General features: G+C 41.3%; 1 protein-coding gene across 1 annotated transcript in view; it reads left to right on the plus strand.

The window, feature by feature from the left end:
* SLC24A3 (solute carrier family 24 member 3) overlaps window positions 1-22,857 on the plus strand; it is a 1,192,172-nt gene that overhangs the window by 206,643 nt on the left and 962,672 nt on the right. Inside the window, exon 2 of the mRNA XM_085611775.1 lies at window positions 13,111-13,239. Coding sequence (XP_085467901.1) covers window positions 13,111-13,239 — 129 coding nt within the window. The remainder of the gene's footprint in view (window positions 1-13,110; window positions 13,240-22,857) is intronic.

Consider the following 22,857-nt stretch of genomic DNA (forward strand, 5'->3'; position numbering starts at 1 on the left):
TTGCGTCTTGTGCCTCCCAACAGGAAATGGCGGGGTTTCACCTCCATAAAGAGTGATGGCCCGCACCTTGCAGGTCATCGCGAGTTGCACAGCTGTATGAACTTTAATATTCCAAATAATTCACTTTCACCAAAGTTATTCCAAGTTTTTTTTCCATTTTATTTCCATGTTTTGTCCAAATCTCATTGTCACGCCAAAGCCCCAAAATTAATTTTAAATTTGTGCATGTAATTACTTCATGATTACCCATCCAGGCCTAAACATAAGCATTATTTGAATTTCGAGTCCTCCAAATTATGCAAGAATTCCATCACACCCAATACATTTCTGTAACAACCTTCGTCAGGGGTATCTGTGATGTGAAAATATACATACATCAGTCACTTTAGATTAACACTCAGTGTAATTCACAAATTCTTTAAGGAGTATGCCCACTTCAAATTCAAGTGACAAACTAGTCTAAAATCCACCCACACATATACCCTGCTCATACTAATTCTACCCCAACATCATGACAAAAATACATATTAAAACTAAATGAAACCACCCTATAATCATGTGTCTTCAAGCAAATCATTTATGCAACTTAAACCTGCAGTATGCAGCTTACAATGTAAATCCAACCCTCCCCCAAACTGTAATCTATCCGATCTTGTAACTTTAATGACTCCCGGTATTCCCCTCTATTTCACTTAATACAACCTTTACACAAGCCCTCTGGCTGCTCATACGTTAACAGATCGTTGTTTACTCCTATCTAACTCGTGTTTGTGCAATCAATCACGTGTCTGCATCGACCCTCCCCATCAGCATCTCATTCCCAATTGGATTAAAAACAACAAAAACTTCAAAATATCGCAAAATCAACCCATGCAGAGTGAACATTCACCTCCACCAGCGTGTCTGTCACTGCTGTAAGCACAGTTGCCACTTCTGACCAAAATATGTGTATGGAAGTGCAAGTCCTGACCATGTGTGTAAAAGTAGTTTCCTGGTCTCTACATCTGGGGCATACATCTGTGGCAGTAGGGTACATGCGTGCCAGTCTGTGGGGGGTGAGGTATGTATGGTGAAGGTAATAAAATTCAGTATATTTCACCCTGGGGTTAACTGAAATAGTTTGGGTTGGCTAAGACACTGCTGCCATTGTTTATCTGACAGGGTAGTGGACAGCTCGCTATCCCAGTATGCACGCAGTGTCGTCAATGCAGGAGGGTTGTCTAGTCTAATGGAGGTGTCTATGACTGTTATGGCTCGTTGACCGCGGCCATGTGTGAGCAGTGTGTGTAATAGATGTGAGGTAACAGGTTCCACCCTGTCAGTGTTCAATGCCTGCAAGGATAAGCGAGTCAGTAAGGCATGTAGTAAAAAAGAACCCTGCGGTACACCATACGTTTCCACTAAGCCCTCAAATGTTAGTAACTGTGAGTCTGCATACATGTCTCCCCATGTGTCCAGCTCATTCTCCCTCCACGCTCCTAACTACGGGCGTCCATGACATGAGTACGTGTCGTGGAGCAGTTCCAAAGGTAAACTGGGAGCGTAAGGGGGTGGGCGACCATTGGGCTTCACATACCTAGACCAACGCCGTCTGGCTGCTGTCATTAATAAGTTACCTTGCCGCTTCTGAGTCGGTGTAACCGTTCCTGATAGCCACTCCAGGAGTGTCGGGGGGTCCCAGGTCATGACACCAGTGGTCAACTCAGTGAGGTTGCTTTTGGCGATCCACTGCATCGGCCACTGCAGCTGCGCCATTGCATAATATCGTTCATAATTCAACGTGCCCAGGCCGCCCTCCGACAGTGGCAAGTATAATATTACCTATAGCACTTAATGCTTTGTTGTGGATGTTAATCTAGTCTCCTAAACTTAATTAATAGTGCATACATTTTTTTTGATATTGCTTGCTAAACTCCAGTCCTTTACACCACTTTCACATTTTGACCTGGGAAAGCTCACAACTAATACTGAAAAGGAAGGTTACACTAGAGGTCAGAACAAAAGTGAATGATTGTCAGGCCTTTCAGGTGACATCTGACTGTGAAAACGTTGCAACTGTTTTGTCTTTTGAGTGTAGGGAACAGAAACAGTTTTCTGGAGTCAAATTGCACTGAAGATGCTGGCTGGAGTACAAGGGGACTTGGAGAAGGTGATATACTCTGATGATTGGTAAGAGTAACTACCAGTTTGTCTTGGTGCTTAGAAGTGAGCAAGTGCAGCATAATGGAGCAAAGGACTCCAATTACAGTTTCTGTCATGAAAGACACTGTGGCATCATCTTTTTTTTAAATCTAAGACTAAATTGCTAAACCAGGAACAGGGTCCCATTGGTGCAAAACATGGAAGGGAGTAGTCAAAATGGCATGTTTGTGTTCACTTTCATGAGAGTGCTGCCTGGAACACATGAAGAAAATGAACTTTCTCTAGTTACTGCACTTACACATTTGTGCATGCCTGGAAGAGGAGTGTAAAGAGAAGTGTCTCCATCTCTGCCTCGATTCTCAGGGTCAGAGAGTTGCTGCAGGACTAGTGACGCTACCCTCTTTCTCCTCCCTAAATATACAGCAGCCCAGGACTTGACAGTAAACCTGATTGTCCCGGTGGAACTTCTCTCCAGTATATGGAGTGGCATATTTACAAGTCCTTTGTGCCGCCGGTGATATCACTTTTTTTGACGCTCCGTGGCGCAGTGTGGTCCGCCATAATTACAACACCATGTAAAGACACCCTGCGTGGTTTTCGAGGTGTTTAATTAGGGCCCCTTTTCACGCAGCACTTTGCATGAAAGGGGCATGCCATGGGTGTTGCTGTGGCTGTTCCCACGCAACACCCATGGATTCTGCTGTATTCCCAGATTTACAACGTTTCGTAAATTTGGGTATGTGTCAGAATCCTATGCCTCCCTAGAAGAGACATAAGGAGGGGAATCGGGGAGAAATATTTATATTTCTCCACGTTTTCCTCTTTTTATGCGTGCTGCAATCTGCAGCACGCATAGAAAGAGGAAAGCACCTCACATGATAGTTTTTGTGCAGGAAGGTGTCCTTTCCTGCACAAAAAACTTTGTTTTTGTGCAAGGTGTCATTTCCTGCACAAAAGCAACCTCCCCTAAAACGCAGACACCCTTGCACCATGGCGCAAGGGTGCCTACGTTGGCGCATGTCAGCCAATTGTGCACCAGTGCAGTGGAAAGCACAGGGATGCGACATATTGTTGTAAATATGACGGATCCCTGTGCCTTGAAAGTGACGCAGCGGGCGCAGCCAAAGGGCTTGCCGTGTCGCGCTGCTTCACATTCGTGTAAAGATGCCCTGGAGGGTGCAGAATAGCCTGGTACCGAAGAAGCGGATGTATGCCTGGATGAACTCCAGTGAACCAGCCATAAATGGACATTTCTCTTCCTCACAGACAGAGGAAGAAGAAACAAAGAGAAATGTTCAGTGCTGAAATGCTAAGGAGAACTGTAGAGGATCAATTAGAACATTTTGTACTGATTTTGTTGGGAGCCCACTGTAACTGGAAAACTTGGACTAGTCTCAGAATGGACACTTTGTAGCTAAGTTTTTTCCAAAACAGAACGCTTCCTTGCTCCAGTGTATTTTGTGGCATTGCTTTCCTGGAGTGCCATAACCAAATGCATTGCAGCTCTCCATAATATTCATCCAAAAATAACCCAATTTATTGATGCCAACAGATTCGATATATAATCAGATTTTCTTCATCTCTTTAGCATCTTTGGGGCATATGTATCAACATCTCCATTTGCGATTCTCAAATAGCGATTTTTAAAGAATCGCTATTTGAGAATTGCAAAACGGGATGTATTTAAAAAATCGCAAAACTTTCGCAATTTCTTAAAATTCCTTAATTGCGATTAGCAAATTGTGAAATCGCAATTAAGGAATACCTTCCCATTCATTTCTATGGGCCAGGAGACCCATAGGAATGAATGGGAAGTAATTCTCAAATTGCGATTCGCAATTTGCTAATCGCAATTTGAGAATAATTTCAAAGGTGCAAGGGTGTCATGATGACACCCTGATGCACCCCTGAAATGAGCATGTGTGTGCATATGGCGAACATACATGCCCTAAGGGCATGTATGTGCGCCACGTGGCACTTTGTAAAATTACAAAAAGTGAATTTTTAACAAAAATCGCAAATTACCACCAACTAGAAGTTGGTGGTAATTTTCGATTTCTTAAAGATAATTCGCAATGCTTTGGTGCGTGGTACATATCATTTAAGAAATCGCAATTTGCGATTTCTTAAATGCTTACGCAAACTTAAGAAATCGCTAAATTAGCGATTCCTTAAATTTGCGATGAGAATTTGCCTCATACATCCCGTTTTGCGACTTTTTAATCGCAAACGCTGTTTTTTGCGAATCGCAGCGTTTGCGATTAAAAATTCGGTTGATACATATGCCCCTTTGTTAGCAAATTATCATCCCTGCAAACAGCTTGGTTTGGGCCTTTTATGTCCTTCCTTTTGTTGACTGTTGTGTTGTTTTGTAAGCTGTTGCAGCTGAACTAATGGATTTCTCTGAAGAAACGCATTGCTATTAGAGCCAAGGCAGGAAAGGGTAAGCCAGGATGTCCTTACAGAAACCAGGTTACGTTTTAGGAGTTATATTAGTCACTTGCACATAACTCTTTTCGTTAGGCATGTTATACTAATTGCAAAATGCTCCAGGCGCACACATTGTGTTCCGTAACACAGTATTCTGGAATAAAATGTAATTTATTCCTGAAAAGTTCGATTGGGCATTTGTTCCATAAATATTATTTTTCGCTGTGGTATGGTTCAGATGAGTGTTATTACTTCATATCCTGGCAGGACATAATACTTAGAGCTAACTATTATTCTAAACCTGATCAAAATAAGTACCATTTATCCTATGCTACCCAAGAAAGAATTAAAAATGACCTATTGAGTTCAGAATCAGAAAGTACTTTAATCATTTTTTAAACAATAATCAAAGTGGCTTAGATAATGACATGCGTTCCACTAAGGTTGTGTGGATCATATCAGTGTGTTATTCGTACCATGTTTAAAAAATGTATTATTATCATTTCAAATCATAACTCATAATCCTTGTTTACAGTCAACAATTACAAGGAACTAGAAGACTATTTTCTTTGTGACAGGCAGAAACGGTTTTCTTGTGGCAGGCAGGAAAGAAGTTCAGAAAAGTGGTGTTCTGGGGATGCAACTTTGGGCAACTTTGAGCTCATTTCTAAGTATTTCTTTGTGTTGCCTTTATTCTAGACCCAGGCATGGAAAACTATGCAAATTGTTCCCCGAATCAACAAATGTATAGCGAGCACACATTTCTATCTACTAAATCTCACTTTTTCTTCCAAGTTCCCTGACGTCAGTATTAACATAAATACAAATGCGTGGTGGTTCTAAAACAGGAGGCTCCTAATTACGTCACGTGATTGTCCTTTGGCAGGAACTTAGTATTTCCCATTGGATACAGTGACTGGATACAGGCGCCGATTTGGCTCAGTCCTTCTGTCGCTGCATAGTGTACACTAACCCTTGCAGGCTTCCCTTCATCATATACAAAGTGAGTAAGTCGAACTTTCAGAGGCCTACGCACAACACCTACAGGTCACAAGACAGAATGTTACGTCTACAAAGCACATAGGGCCCTTTTTTCCAGCCTCTGTAAGTCTGTCACTTCTCCTCCATATAGACTTTGTTTTTGGACCCATTTGCTTTCTCTAGAGAAAAGTGTCAAATCCCTTCCCCACCAATCCCACTGTAGCCAAGGGCCCTCATAACCAGGCTGAATGTGCTCAAAACCAAACCGAATGTGGTCATTGGTTGAAAGAAAGCAGCTGGGAGGGTGCTCAACAAATTACTGTGTTTAAATCCGTTGGTTGTGTGTCTCAAAATGTCTTTGTGCTTATTCTTCGTAACCATAGCAATGCGGGCTTTTTAATGTTGCAGGATCCTAAAAGTGCAGGTGCAAACAGTCTGCTGGTATTCTAAACAGTGTTTAATTAGTACAAATATAAGTGCTGGTCCCCAAAATATTTTTCAGGAGGCTGAGCATGCGGAGTTTGTGGTCCAGGGAAAGGGGGTTTGCCTTACCTTACACTCCTTTTATAAGGCCATTGACCCCAAATGCCTCCTTCAAAAGCTGTCCTCCAGGCCCTACATTTGGCACAGCCAGAGAACAGCATGCACATCCTTCAGGAGGATTTTCATTTTTATTTCCATTACAGCTTGTGTATATGCCAATAAAACAAATGATGACGTATAACTCTATTGGCTGTCCTACTTCTATTTCTGTAGTCCATTGTGGGAAATAAGAAAAGGACTGCTCAACTGTGTCTCACTGCTTTATGGATTAAAACAGTGGCAGGCTGTGACCGAAGGAATGTTTCAGAGGTCACAAAAGTCTCAGGGTCCCATGAAATAAGTGTTGTCAGAGTCCGCTGGCAATTACCGGCACAAATTAAGTACTGAAAAATCATCTATATTTCTAACACTTATCATTTGTACATCGTTGCACATATGTTTGTCAGCACTTCAAAATGCCAATGCACAGTAGTAGGGACGTGTGACAATGAAAGGATGAGGTCCCTTGAGTGAAGAGGGCAACATTCAATGTAAAAATCATTAAGGTTTATTCAAACCTAAGAATCATTTAAGAAGGCAAAATGTAATTAGTCAGTCAGATTCAAATCAGCATCAACAACACATAGTAATAAAGCCAATTGACAGAGCTCATAACATAAGGAAATTAGCCACAACCAAATATAGTTCAATAGCGAATTAGCATTAATCTTTTCAAATTAGTAAATCAAAGTAGTCAACAAGAGGACCATGTAGTCTACCTCCAAGGAATGAGGCAAATCAGCAGACAGTCTAACGCAGAGATCGTTCGGTTCAAAATCAAAAGAAGAGTCTAAAATTAAAGTCAGAGATGAGTCCGATGTGGGGACTGATGAGTATGAAAGCAAGGAAAAGTCTTGAAGCATAAATCAAATACACAGACTGTTGTAAAGTCTACCTTTGTAGAAATGAGCAGAAGGTCTCTGGAAAGTCTCTGGCAAGTCAAAGAAAAGTAGAAGAAACGTCTGGGCTAGCTAGGGCTAGCTACACCACTGAGGTCCAGTGATACTGACTCCTTTATAATTTCCAGTCTGTGTCTGAACCTGATATGGTTATCATTTCAAACCTCTCAAGAACTTGTTGCTTCCCCTGGGTCAGACTGGCATATTGAGCAATGTGGCATTGCACGAAGGGCTGGCCTGACAGGTCAGTGTGTGGGCCAAATGTCTGTCTGTTTGCGTGCCAGTTTTATGGTCCCAGGAGCTATTTTTTACTGTTGTTTTTTATACCTTTACCACAAACATTGCTTGCCACAAGCACACATTTACACAGTCTCTTCTATCATGCAAAAAACCTATATAGTGTGTCTTTACAAGTTCAAAATTGCCCCTACTTGAAGGTGCTAATGGGGGGCACTTTTATTCTGGTGCCATGGCCTATTTTCTGTCCCAGTCAGACCCTGGGCTTCCTTAATGGCATCACAGACTGCCTTCTGAAGTTCAACAAATCTGCAGGGTTCAGGCTCTCTAAACACTACATGCCCATTGTTAATGACTTATTTAACATCTTCCAGGTCAATTTTATACTGGGCAAAGGATCAGAGTTGAAGGTTTTATCATTGCTGAATGTCAAGATAATAATGTCTGATGGTGTTGATGTTGAGATCCTGACCCTTTACGAGTTCTTAGTCATTTTCAACAGCATTGCCCTCTCGAGCACATTTGACTGATTGAAAGCTTCTTTGACTCTTAGATTGGTGTTGGCAGGATCTGTGCTTTCAGAGTGGATCACACTTAAACAGTGCCCTCCATTCATTGAGTCATCATCCAAAGAAATGGTTGTGCGCGGTACTCGAGGGATTAACATTCGCCTCTTTTGTAGTGCATAAATATGGATCTGGGAGATGTGATTGGATAGTTTGGGTTCCAATCACACATGAATGTCTTTGACACGTAGATTCTCCTGTATATGGAAGGTAACCTATTCAGCTTAGTTTTGAGGTTTCACGCATGTCCACGCTTGGCATTTGAGTGGTAAATTTAAATCATTTTTTTTGTTTCGATTAGCAGATAAGTATTCAGGCCGCATTTACTAAGCATTTGCCTCCATCCCATTCAGTTTTATAACTTAGGAGTGATCATTAACACAAACCTATGTGTGAACAAACTTACCGGTTGTGAGAAGTTGCTTTGCTTGATTGCAGATTTTTACGGTTAAAGCAGTATATGATCGAGGTCAGCACGTTGGAACCCTCAAGGGTGGATTTCTGTTAGAGTCGGTTAGTAGGTTCTTCAATCTTACCTCCTGGAAAGTCTGAACACTGTGGCCTGGAAGAATATAATGTTCAATCGTCTCTTATGTTTGCGCTCCACTGTCTTCAACCGATGGGCTCCAACAAGTGAGGAGGGGACCTGCTGACTGTGCAACTACATGTCTGAATAATGGTTGCATCTTCTGTGCTGTTGTCCCGCCCTTGACGCTCCCAGAAGACTTCTTTTAAAACCCTTATATTTAAAAAGGGGTATCAGAACATGTTGGGAGGCATCGGCCCTTTGCTTTACTTCCCTAGACATTCAGGGTGCTTGCAAAGTCTGGAAAATATGTGAGACTCTTGGACAATCTTCTTTTACCCTCTTTTGCCCCTGCCCTTCCAGTTCCTCCACCCCCAAAAACTTATCACAGACTTTTTTCGCCCCCTGTCCTAGTATCCCTGTACTAAATGACTTTATCCTTGGCTCTGGAAACCTGTCACGTGATTATAATAGTAAATACAAGACTGCCTTGTTAGTTATATGTATATGAACTTAAACTTGATGGTTTTCTTTGTTTTTGCTTTTAACGTGGTAACTGCGCTATGATGACATTCTATTGCAATGGTTTTAATTAACTGTGCTAATTTAATAAAATCCTGTTACAGTGGGCTCTGTAATTTGTTGTCTGTTTCCAGCACGGGGCTCAATTGGGGCACATGCAACCGTTGAGAAGCTCTTAGTGATTACATCACTAAAAATCAAAGTAACTCAAAAGTATCGCAGAGAAACATGACTCAATCTTGAGCAGCAGCAGAGCCTTTTGTCTCCACTGCACCACAGCCGGTGGACATTCCATCACAGTCCTTTGTTTGGGGTCAAAAACCCTAAAGCTGTTGGATGTCTGGGTTGTGTTCTTGATAAATGTCCAACAAATGTGTATGAGGCACACGACTCGCACTTTGGATTTTGAACTCTATTTCTCTGTCAGGAAATCCTTCCCTTTCAAGCACTTGCACGGTCCCTCTCAGAGTTGCAGAAAGTGTAGCATGCTTTCAGCTGCTTTATTTATTTATTTATTTATTTCAAAATACTTTATTGATTTCCATAAGAAAGATACAAATAGTAATACTGTTTCAGGTTTAGCACATCATATATGTAAAGCTAAAATATAACGTGTCTAAAAGCATACAAAAGGTTATTATTCCTATGAGAGTATCAAGATGCTAACCCAAGTGATCAATAGTGAGAGAAGAAGAGAAGCCGAAAGAAGAAAAAAGAAAGGAGAAAGAGGAGAAGGAAAAGGAAAACAATGATTAGACTAGCGGTATCATATACATCCTGGCTTCTATGCAGTTGTGGGCACAAGAGCAATTCGATATTAATAGGCCTAACACATAACAGCCTAGTACAGGTAATAACCATTAGATAAAAAGATACAAGGGATGAGTCATTAAGGCACGAGTTGTGATTCAGCGACATACAGTAGTGCTCATGGAGGTTTGTAAGAGTCGAGATAAGTGTCCAAAGAGTTCCACATCAACCTGGATGAGGGTTTCCATGGAGAGTTCTGTAAAGAGATGTTATGACGGACTAAGATCCCACTGCAGGCATGGCAAGAATGTGGCTGCAGCCCAGCTTCTAAATCCATAAACATGTCCTTAAACGTGACACTGTGAATGGCTCTGCGCCCCAGTGCTCAGGTACAGGAAAATATGTCTTAAAAGCCAAGATTATGAGTTAGACCGAGTCTAAATTCTTACCCGTGCACAAATAAAAGTTTGAGCAGGGATTGTAATTCAGAGTTAAGTGATAATTATTGCACTGCTGCCGTTTGTCTCTGACAGATTTCTTTAGATATTACAGTGGTCCAGTACTGGTGAAAATGTAGAACATGCATGCTTCATGGTGATAAAATCCAATTCTGCATGTTATTCTCCATTTCCCAGGACAGAAAGCTGAACTGAAGGTATGTATCTCACGTGTTGAACACCTCAACAGGCTATCGTATTTACCAGATGTGATAAATAGCTCAGACCAGTTGGTGATGTACTGGAAAATGATGATGCCCCCTGCAGAATGTGATGAGCGGACCCTGGGTTTGCCTTATTCCACAGTTATGTTAACCTTGGCCAGCTTTGGGGCCCCTGATTGATTGAGGGGCGTTTGAAGGGGTGGGGCATCCCTATGCCACAGGGGCTTTCAGGACTTGTGTTAATTCCCTAATACTGTCATCGCACCCTCATAGTAAGGGTGTGAGTCCTATAGTTTGCTGGGTGACTGTGGGTGTGAGTCCTATAGTTTGCTGGGTGACTGTGGGTGTGAGTCCTATAGTTTGCTGGGTGATTGTGGGTGTGAGTCCTATAGTTTGCTGGGTGATTATGGGTGTGAGTCCTATAGTTTGCTGGGTGACTGTGGGTGTGAGTCCTATAGTTTGCTGGGTGACTGTGGGTGTGAGTCCTATAGTTTGCTGGGTGACTGTGGGTGTGAGTCCTATAGTTTGCTGGGTGACTGTGGGAGAGCACTGTTGTGCCACTGTAGGTGTCAAATATGTAACTCAGGTGCAGCAACCCTATTTTCTGTAGACGTGCGAAGCAAACACTAGCCTATCGCGCCTGAAAGCGAGACCTCACGCTTCACACGTGAGGCAGAGAGGTGATGATCACAACCATTATCCCTGCCCTAAGTCAAGAGATGAGCATCATTGGAGACTGCAATTTCGAAGTGAGCATGTGTTAATGATCAGCTCCTCCTACGTGGCGTTCTTTATTTCATATTATCTTATTATCAAGATTTATAACATAACCCAACTTATGTCCACACAAACTGCTACCCAGTGGAGACTGAAATAGACAGGCTGTCCAGCTCAGTAATGCCTTAAAGGTAAAAGAGGCCCTAAGGAAGAAAAAAGACAACCGTTTTAGAAGGCCAGTGTACATTACTCACTGGCAAAATGTTTTGGTCTTGGTTCAAATAGTCAAACTGTCTGGCCATTACAGTGTCCATGTTAATCCATAAAACTGCAGATTTACTGGAAAATCGCAGAAGGCAGAATACTTTATGAGAATCCGTATTTATTCAAGAGGATTAAAGCAATTAAATGCAATAAAAAATAATAGAGCAGCTCTCTCGGAAGTGACTGTGTTGGCACGCACTGGCAAAGGCTAGAAAACGAATTAAAAAGGTTCATAGCAAAAGAGCAGCAATGGGCATTGTGAACATTAAGTATAGTCTTTTTTCTATGGAGGTGCTCTATATATTATCAAGGAACTGTGCAGACAAAAACAAATTATGATGAGATGAATAACTATGGGAAACACACACTTGGCTTTTCAATATAAACATTATTTTCTTCAAGTCTTCAAATGAAAATAACTATATAATATAACGCTTTAATGTTATGGTGTTTGCTCACAGGGTCCTAGTCACAAAGGTAAATGTGCACCTGTAAATTTACTCATGTGTACCTTAATACTACACCCAGTAGTAACTTTACACTTTTTTGCTTTTCAAAATCTCTGAGTGTAAATTTGCTATTACGTGAGTACTTACATGGCTCTGCCCCTCAAACCAGGGGGTGGAGCCTGCTAGAACAGTATTCACTAGTATAAAGTTACCTCTAGTAACACATAGGTGGAGGTCTAATCCACTAGTTTAAATAATGATTTTAGAGACGATTACAACATATTTTAATGTAAAATAAAGAGTAAAAATAATTGTTATTAACCTAGAAGTAAAAAATGGAACATCACAGCACAATAAGTCACCAGATTATACGTTTAATAAGTAATTAAATAAATAAAATTGATTAATTACATTTATAGTTTTTTAAATCACATCCTTCACTATTTTTATATTCAATTACTGTTTAGTAAACTTTGCTAAAGCCTTTTTGTTTAATTAATGTACATTATTTTTATTTATTTGAATTATTTCTAAACAAAAATTAAATATTAATGTATTTAATTGAAATAATTGAATACAGCTTTTAATTCTTAAAAAAAGAAATATATATCTAATTTAAATTTCAAAATAATTTTATATATTTCACATTATTTCTTACGGGGTGTTTTTTGAGTCCTTCCCTCCCTTATTTTCTATGTAATTGTGTTGCAGTACCTGTAAGTGGCTATATGAGATGCTGGACTTACTCCAAGACTAGGATGGAGTACGTTTATGAATCTGGTTAGTCTTTTTTGGCTGTGGTAACTTACAAGTGCAGTTTGTGAGTAGCAATGATCTTACGCTTTTGTGGGTGTGCGTTTGCATTTGCATGCCCCTATTTAAACCTCTCCTCAACCCTCCCTAAGTCCCTTAGCCCAAATCTCTCCCATTTAGGAGTAAGTATTTTTCTTTTTCTAGCCACTCCACCAGGTTCCTTCCACATGTACCACTAAACATATACATATATTTGAGGAGAAGTCCACAAGTAAGGTGGAGAGCTTTTGCTGGAAAAGATAGGTTTGGAAGTGGTCTTCACATGTAGTTTTGTGAACTGCATTTTGTAGCATGTGAGTGGTACTACTGAAGATGATTTCTAAAAAGGCAGGAGCTTGATCTTCCAAATAAAATGGGACCCACTAAGGCAGAGCTTCTAACTGATATCAACAACTAACTTCAATCGGGAATGTTCATTCTATGGCAACCACCGTGGTGTTCCAAACCCCCCCCCCCTCAAAATAAATGACTGCCTACTTACCACCTGTAAACACAACCACAAGTTAAACACTGAACACACATGTTTATGAATTTCTCTTTTATGCTCACATGTTGCCTTTTCTCTGCACAGGTTACAGTGAGCTCAGCTACGCCATGGAAACAAATGACAAGAGGAATGAAAGGCGGTTACTCTGGGCGCTGGAGGAGAATGCCACTGGGACCAGAGAGCACTGGCACCGAAAGAACTGCACTGAACCAGGTGAGCAGACTGTATCTCCTTCTTTACAGACATATGTGGTTTTTCCACTCCTGTTGTCTGGGGAACTGTCTGATCTTGGCAGGAAGGCACATTGCAGTCCCCATTGACCCACAGAGGTGGTTGCCTGTGGCTACTTTATGATACAGATTCTTTGAGAACTGCTTGCCAAAGATTATTTCAAGTGGCATAGATAAATTAACGTTGCATGATACATTTTGTGGGAATGCACATTTTCTTTAAAGCTACTGGGTAATAGATTCAAAAATGCAATGTCAAAGTGTAATTGACCCAATGCAATGAGTTGATAGTCAAACATTTTTGTCAATGCGTGTTTTGTCTCACTGCGGTGCCAATATTGCAAATGCGGCTGTCTTCAGTTGACTTGAAGTGATCAAAATTATTAATAGAGGGCTAACACTATGAAAGAAAGGCTTTCAGTTTTTTCAATTATTTTGCTGCTTCAAATGTTTACATAAATTTTGCATGTAAGCCATCTTCTAGTGGAATTTCTGATTTGTGAGGTGATATGGAGACAAAATCAATGGACATGTTCAATAAAAAGAGGAAAGTTGCTTTTTGGTTTCTGCAAAGTAGACCATGTTTCATGTTAAGAGTCAATATGGTTAATTTATCGAAAGGTTACTCTACTCAAACCCTGTAGTACTCAATGTGAGTTTCTATGCACCATGGTAGATGGTCATAGGTGTGAAGGCCGCTCCATTTGATTAAGTTGGGTCGGCTAGGTCATTGTCCATACTAATCCATGCCAACCCATCACTTTTGTAACTTGAGACAGTAGAACCCAAAGGCCAGGCAGGAAAAGAATGGTTGTAACTCAGAATATCATGCACACAAAAATTGTGCTACCAAAATATCATAGCAAGAACATTAACTAATATCATGAAGGTCACCTGATTAGATGGAGTAAGGCAGACATCATATCTCCCTATTCTATAACGTTATTCAGGGTGACCTGATCAAGAGTGTGGACAAAGCGAAAACAGGATTGGAAACAGATTTGGGGGAAGCCATTGAGGATTCGGACTTGGATCATACATGCAGCCTGGTAAAGATGTGTCCTGTAAAAAACGATTTAAACTAATCCACTTTAATTACCTGCACCAAACATACATAACACTGGCCTAGCTCAATATTATTGACCCTGGCAGGGCAGCTAGGTGCACACATGGTGGGGAGGAGGGTTCCTCATTCATACATCTGGGATGGCACTGTGCAGGAGTGCATGGTCTCTGGGAGGGGGTGGTGCCCTACATCGAGGATTTAATGGGAATCCCCATCCCTATGATACCTGGCTCTTGCCTCCTGGGTATAGTGGTGAAACCCATGGACGCAAGATCTCATCCAAACTCCTACAATCAGCACAGCTTCTTGCTAATCGATGAATAGCTATTGGGTGGATTAGGTGCCGGATCCCAAGTTAGGCCTTATGGATTAATGATTTTCTAGAGGAGGGAGTTGCAGAAGAACAACACATGAGAATTTCTCGCACAGATGATAGAGTCTCAGAAGACTTGGCAGCCTGGGGGGCAATGCTGGATGCTTTTAATGAACATAGAGACCCAGATATGGACTCCAACCTGGGTGATAATACACAACGCATAATTGAGTAAGAGAGCTGACATGCCAAGTGAGGAGTTTTGGGATATTGATGTCCATGATCTGTATTCTGACTTTGTACATATATTTGTTCCGTGATGGCCTTGCTACTTCTCCAGTGGGGAAATGGGATTTGATACTCGTGCTCCCTCACATGCACTATCTGTTGTGGGGATGGGTTAGATTGTATGTATTTAAATGCATAAATAAAGGTTTAAAAAAATATATAACGTGAAGGTGGACCACTCAAGTATCGAGAAGGTGAGCGTATATAGATAAGTATAAGTTTACCATTTTTAACTCTTGGTTAACATACTTGGAAGTTATATATATATAATCAAGGTATACTATGTGGAGTTAATTTTAGTAAAGCTAGTCATACCTATAAATTCTTACTTTCAAAATGTTTTTGTAGTCAATATACTGGTTGCAATATTTGCGTTGCATGATATTTCAAATCTGATAATCTGGTAGCATACCCAACATTCTTCCCAAACACACGCTTTATTCTGCATTGCCTGTGATCCTACATGATTTGGAACTGGCTGTTCTTGAACCTATGCTGATGTGCAACCATTGAAAAACCTATGTGAGCTTAATGTTTATGTACGTTTGTTGCTGATTGCAACGGGTTTCATTGGAACCCAATGCCGGAGACTCCTATTTGCTTTCAGTGACTTTTTAATATAAGTGGATATTGTGGATACCTTTCCTGATGAAGATGATACCTTTTGTATTACTATTACTAAAGGACATCAAGATCCATTGGGTATTGCACTGATTTGGAATTCTTTTGCCAAAGGGTGATCCTAGCCTGTGATTACGTACCCTATTATCTGCTGATGTGTTTTGGGTGAGATAGGTGAATTGAATCAACAATGGACATTGGTTTGTGGTGTGATATTGAAATTGATCCATTTTTGATTGCATGGACAGGTCTGTTCTGAGCTATTGAACTCTTTAAAGATGTCACAATAGGAGCCTGGGTGTAATGCTGACTTTGGCTAAGCCATTTGGAATGCTTTGACTGCTAACACTAGAATCTTTTGTTTGTCTGTTTTGTGGGTTCAGTGTCAGGGGCACGAAGCAGAAAGAAAATCTACATTTCTATTTACCTGTGTGGTGTGAAATTAGGACAGATGCTAATAGCCTTCCTTCGTATATCGTGCGCGGCATTAACATCATTACATTTCCCTTCTTTCCACCATATCCAGTGGCCTTCCCCATTGCCAAATAATTGTGGGTCAGGCAATTGACATCAGTTAACTCTCTGAAAAACTGGCAATGATGCTTAATTGGAAGTCATGAACTACAAATATATACTTCCTAGTTTGGTTTTTGAATAAATCGAATTTGATACATTTGAAAAGAAAAGAAGGACTTTGTAAAATCAACATCATGGCCATATTCTATCACTACAGCAATTAAAGTCATTCCTTCTGACAAAATGTACATCTTATTGTTACCCATTTTCGCATTTGATATGGTTAGTCATACCCATACTACTTCCAGTTCTTAAGGCAAATAGGCCCACATCATGACAACAAACCCTTGACAGAACTAAGGATGACAGCACTATAGCGTGTCATAACTCGACCATGACTCCCCCGCCAATCCCCCAAAAAGACGTAATGGGGGCCGTTGATCTCACGGCTGATGCAGCCTCCCTCAAGTGTAATAAGGTTGCTGAATAATAAAAGGGGTAATAATTGGCTTTTTAGGCTAAATTTCTATATCTTTTCTTCACATTGCATGATTAGGTTCCTTTTCAAGTCTGTTACTGTTGGTCTTTTTGGTTTACAATCTGGCCAGTGCCCCTAAGACTCTAGTCATTCAGTACTCAGTTGAAAAGAGACCTACAAATGTCTTTGAAAAGCATACTGCAAGGCAAAGTGCCATTTATGGCATTTGTCTATTTAATAAGTATCCAAAACAGTGATGTATGGAATGATTGAATTCATCTCAGCCTTTGGTAATCACTCGGGCCGCATCCCAATCCATCGTTATTTTGCACACCATGCCCCACCTCAATTTGGACCCAGCTATATGCAAATCAGTCTTGACCCTGCTACAATAGGAACAGTACAGCCAAAACTGCCAATCGAGGTCCTCCATGAACTGTAATGCAAGCAACCCAGGACTGGTTACGCCCTAATTATAGGTTCATCAGCCGGGTACAGCTTGGTTCCAGTGACACAGTGTGCACCGGTCTATGTCTGGGTATACCTGTCACACATAGGATGACACAGTAAGTGTACAAAAAAACATTGATGGATGGAATGTTTGAATTCATCTCAGCCACTGGTAATCACTAGGGCTGCATCTCAATCCATAATTATTTTGCCCAGCATGCCACCTCAGTTTGGACCCAGCTATCTGCAAATCAGTCTTTACCCTACTACAATAGGAATAGTCTAGTCCGAACTGCCAAGCCAGGTCCTTCTTGAACCCACCAGGAATAAGGTTTGCCCTAGTTATGGCTTCCTCAGCTGGGTACAGCTTGGTTCCAATGACACAGTGTGTACGGGACCCACGTCTGGGCATACCGCAATAAGTACACAAAACAGTGATAGGTGGAAAGCTTGAATTAATCTCAGGATGGATTGGGATGCGACCCCAGAGATTATCAGCAGCTGAGATTAATTCAAACATTCCATCCATCACTTTGTTTTTTGATGTACTATTTCTCTATCTAAGGCATGATAGCAAACGGCCTTTTGCTTGGCAGGTTTGAAGTAGGTCTTTTTCCGAGCCAATTGCTCTTTGCAATATACTTGGAACAGTTTATAAACTTGCAAACAAAACACTATTCACTAGTTTGTGTAATAAAATCGTCCTCTACATTAGTTGGCCTCATATATATATTCATATTAAAACTAGCCAGATCACTGGGGAATTTGGCTGAAGCCTTTACCAAGAGTTTGGTTAAGGCCTATGAATTCTTTTTTTCCAATACAAATTCAGTTCAGGGCAATTAGCTCGGTGTCGAGCCTGAATATAAATTGTGATATGTTAAAGGAATTTCAGAATTTATGTAACCAATTTCAAATTACAGAATCACTCTTTCCATAGCCACTGCTGCACATTATATATTGTAGGTGTGTACTGATGGACCACCAACATCTTATAGATTCAAATTTGTTTCTCACATGGACAGAGTGCTCCATGTTGAACCTCTTCTCTATTTAAGTTGCAGCAAGGACACAGGATATATTGATGGCCGTCAGAAGAAACTCTTTACTGCACAGTTAGATATGACGGCAAATCCAACAAAGTGCTGTCACCTCATTGATCTGTGCCCAGCATCCTGTGGCACTGCACATGAACACTGCTTTATGCGACGTGGAGGAGCATAAACCTCAAACTTCTCATACAGAGTGCCCAGCAGTGCCAATCCACACCATAGTTTTCAGTCCCAGTTGTTAGGTTGGATGGTCAGAAGATCTGCCAACTACCTCATGAAACACCATGACGCATAGGAATTGCAATCTCAGTGTTTGTGGTCGAAATATAGGTGGCCATGGTCAAGGTTATGGTTGGTCAAACCAGTAAAACTTGGATTTTGCACTCCCTTAAAGTAAAAACCCCATGAGTTTGTTTGCTCCATATCCATGGGACAGATATTGATACTGAAGGGAGGCATATATGGATGCAGTTGTGGTGTGGGTCTTCCGCACAAAAGGCACACCCACAAACTATGCAGGCTCTTTTCAATCTTCTGAATCCAGCTTACATAGAAACAATTGTGTGCTGGGCCTCCACTCATTCAGCCAGGATTAGGGCATCCTCCGATTGTGCCTTGGTGTCGTTTCATCTGGATCCAACAAAACTGAGGGTGGATAGAGTGCCTGTCTTTATGTTATTATTAAAGGGTGAACGGGTAATCTGACAAACCGAACAAAGAAAATAACTACACATGAAGGGTTTGTGCTCACCTGGAAGAATCACCGTTTATCGCATATGTACCTTTATGCGGATCTTGGACAGCCATCTCTGGTCTCGGGTGAGAGGAAGTGGGTACTTCCTGGACTTCTTTGTCAGTGTCTCTGGTCTTCTTCTGCTGGTTGAAAGCTTTGATGCAGTCAAGGTCTGCAGCAGCAATAGGAAAGGCCAGCAGAGCTTGGACAGGGAATCGTGTATAGTCCTAGCCTTTAGGAAATGAGCAGCATTCAATTCCATGTGCAGGAAACAATGCATCAGGATCTAAGCAGGTCTATTTAAATAAAGATCTTCCCTTTGCCGAAAGGAACCTCCAGCTTATTTTTTTCATCCTTGTAAGTTGTTTAACTGTCCACTGCCAATTAATGTAGGTTAACTCTATGAGTTAAAACATCCAAGATTGAGGGGCATATCAGCAAGGGCCGGTGATAGCGTTCATTTTCGGATGAAAAGCGGCGATAATTTTATCGCACTATCAGCATGGACACGCTAACACGTGTTTCCATGCCTCAACACCCTTTCCCTTAACGCCCAGCTTTGCATCTCTAATGAGATGCAAAGTGGGCGTTCCTCCCCAAAATAACTGGAGAAATGTCGCTAACCGACATTTCTCCAATTATCAAGCTGCACGTTAACATGCAGAGCGATAAGAAAAGTAGAACTAACCACGGTTATCGCTACTTTTCTTACGCCTGCTCTCAGTCTGACTTAGCCATGATATCCAATGGAAGGTGGATATCATGGCTGAGTCTGCCCTGCCCTATCAGCAAGCTATCGCAAAACGTTGTGCGATTATCGCTGGATTTCCAGCGATAATCGCACATTTGGCAGCTTGCGCCTGGAATTTTAACGCTGTTGAGATAAGCGTTGCTGATAGCACGCTATCTCAGCGATAAAATTCAGCATTAGCTGGCGATAATTATCCTCGCGCTAAGCGCGCTGAGCAATATTTATCGCTGGCCCTTGCGGATATGCCCCTGACTGATTATGTCCTTTCTCTGTTCTCAGCAGTCAATCTCATCTCCCATTAAGCTTTCCTACAAAAAGAATGCTGATGGTCTTCTAAGGGTAACAACAATGACAGGAACACTGAAAGTGACTTTCATAAGTCTTCCATCAGAATTCCTCTGATCTTTGCTCTTATTTACAGCCAATTCCATTAAAAAAATGTTTCTGTGAGTTCATATTTATTAAGAATATAAGCATAATGGGGTGCACATACCAGCGATCATGGATAAAATTTGTATGCAGTTGCCAGTAGGTATAACCCTTGGATAAACCTGCTGCACAGCAAAACTACATATTCAAGGTGACTAGCCATAAACTTGCTAAAGAGTTTCAGTTGACGACCCCTCACAATTTTCAGGTGATGGATGTGTTTTAGCTATTTCCATCCTGATGCATAATCTACAAAGGGCAATTACGACCTCCATAAGCATAGGGGAATTAATTCTACCCTAATTATTCTCAACTAGGGATCAGTACTATGTCCATTTTAATAAGAGCTAGATCTAATGATAGCTGCTCCTCATGTCAGTAATTCCCAAATAGTTTTTTTTTGTGTTTGCTCATGTCTTTACCACTTGGAGAGCGTGTCATCATAAAAGAAAATTATATGGGTGCAGTAGTCATAAAATAATTCTATGTCTTCTTTTAGTAGAGCAATTCATTACAAATATTACATAGAAAAGATTAAGTTACATTGTGTACTATTATCAATTTAATTCTCCTCTGTGCTTCCTAACTGTCCCAGTAAGTCTGAATTGAGTGAAGATTTAAAAAAACAAGCATTTGTAATTCAATTGGTCTTGCATTTGCAAGAGTTTAAGCTATTTGCATTGTAAATGACAATGCCTTTTATTTATGTTTTAAAAACCAGCACATAAATAAAAGGCATTGTCATTTAACATTTAACAATGCCAATAGCTCAAAGTCTCGCAAATGCAAGACCTATTGCATTGCGAATGGTTCTTTTTCTTCCGCTGCCACCTGCCTCTCTCCTTTGCTGCTCCTCAGGTTTCAGTACATAGTGCGAAGGGAAGGGGCGGGGGCTGAGCCTTCTTCCAGCGCCGCTCCTCTGTTTTGGCTGCTCTGAAAGCACTGCGTGAAGAAGGAAAAACAATAAATTAATTAAATACAAGCTAAGGATCTGGTGTGGAAACAATACAAAAATCGGGAAAGTGCAAGTGCGCATTAATGTAAGTAAAGCACGTCCTGCATTCAGTAGGGCAAACCCATTAAAGTAAATAGTGCATACAGACTAGATAAGACCTACCGTGTAACATCATAAGTAAAAGGGCCAGTCGCCATGGGAGGTTACAAATGAAGACAAGGCGGTACTAAGGCGGGACTAATACCGCGATGCAGGAATAAGAAGCCTGCATTTAAGAAGAACAATGACACAAGCCAATTAAATATATGGGCAGAGAGTGGGCAGAGCTTCACATACCTAATTCAAAACTACGGGCCTCATGTAGGTAGCCAAATACCGGTCGGTAACGGCCGATTTTCGGTAATTATTCCGTTACCGACCGGTATTTAGGCTTTTGGTATGTAGGGGGACAATTTCTGTATTCGGAATTTACCGAATCGGTAAAATTACCGATTCGGTAATTTTACCGAATCGGTAATTTTACCGAATCGGTAATTTTACCGATTCGGTAATTTTACCGATTCGGTAAATTCCGAATACAGAAATGAGATGTAGGGGGAGTGTGTGGGTGATGTTTGGAGTCGGTATTTACCACCAACTAATAGTTGGTGGTAAATGAAGAATGGATGTGGAAATGCATTTCAAAGCGCCTACAAGTGTGCAATGTGGCAGACATACATGCCCTTAGGGCATGTATGTGTGCCACATGTGCACACATGGCCGTTTCAGGGGTGCAACAGGGTGTCATTGTGACACCCTGCCACCCTTGCATGTGTTCCCCCCATTACCGAATCGGTATTTACCGATTCGGTAATGAGGCATACCTTCCCATCAATGGGAAGGTATGCCTCATTACCGAATCGGTAAATACCGATTCGGTAATTACCGAATTTTAACGAATCGGTAATAATTACCGACTCATTACCTACATAGCATTTACCACTTCATAAATACCGAATCGGTATGATTCGGTATTTATGAAGTGGTAAATGCAAGCCCACCTACATAAGGCCCTACATGTCTTGCAGAGCAGCACATGCGCACTGTCCAGGCTTGTTAGATTTGCCATCTTTTGGCGTGTTTCCCCTGAGTTTTGCTTTCTGACCTCCCGGTTTTGACTCTGTTTTTGCTGGTGTAATGATTCTGGGCACTTTTCTCACTGCTGTCCAGTGGTAAAGTGCAAGTGCTCCTGTTATAAAATGTGTTATGGATTGGTGTTTCCATGATTGGCCTATTTGATTAATGTGTCAGACCCTAGTAAAGTGCACAGCGAGTGCCAGGGCCTATAAATCAAATGCTGTTGGTGGGATGCAGCACTGGATTGTGCCACCCAAACAAACAACCCGTAAAGTGTAACTCTGGACTGCCATTGCAGAGCCTGTGCGCAGCCTGCAGCTGCCATGTCGACTTGGCAAGTGCACACACTTGATAGTCCCTGAACCTTCCCTTTTCTACATGTTAGTCACCCCTAAGGTAGGCCCAAGGTACCCCTGTGGGTAGGGTGCATTGTATGTGAAAGGTAGGACATGCCTTGGTGTGTGTGGCATGTCCTGATAGTGAATTACAGCCTACTTCGTTTTTCAATATGGCAAGGCTACCTGTTCCCCATAGGCCAGAATTGGCAGTTTGATTATAACATCCTATAATCCTAACTGACCCAGGGAACATGGTAGACATTCGATTTTAGTATGCCTGAACTCAGAATGATAAAATACATATTTTAGTGAATATGGTTTTAACATTCTGTGTTTCAAAATACCACTTTTAGAAAATAGGTATTTTCTGACCTAACCATCCAGACTGCCTCTGCTAGCTTGTGTATTGTCTGTCTGGTTTGTAAGTGACAGGGGCTGGTGGAGACTCTAGGAGACAGGGTGAGTCAGCACATGGCTGAATAGACCTATCTGCAC

Source organism: Triturus cristatus, chromosome 6 (assembly GCF_964204655.1).
Source record: "Triturus cristatus chromosome 6, aTriCri1.1, whole genome shotgun sequence".
NCBI classification, from domain to species: Eukaryota; Metazoa; Chordata; class Amphibia; order Caudata; family Salamandridae; genus Triturus; species Triturus cristatus.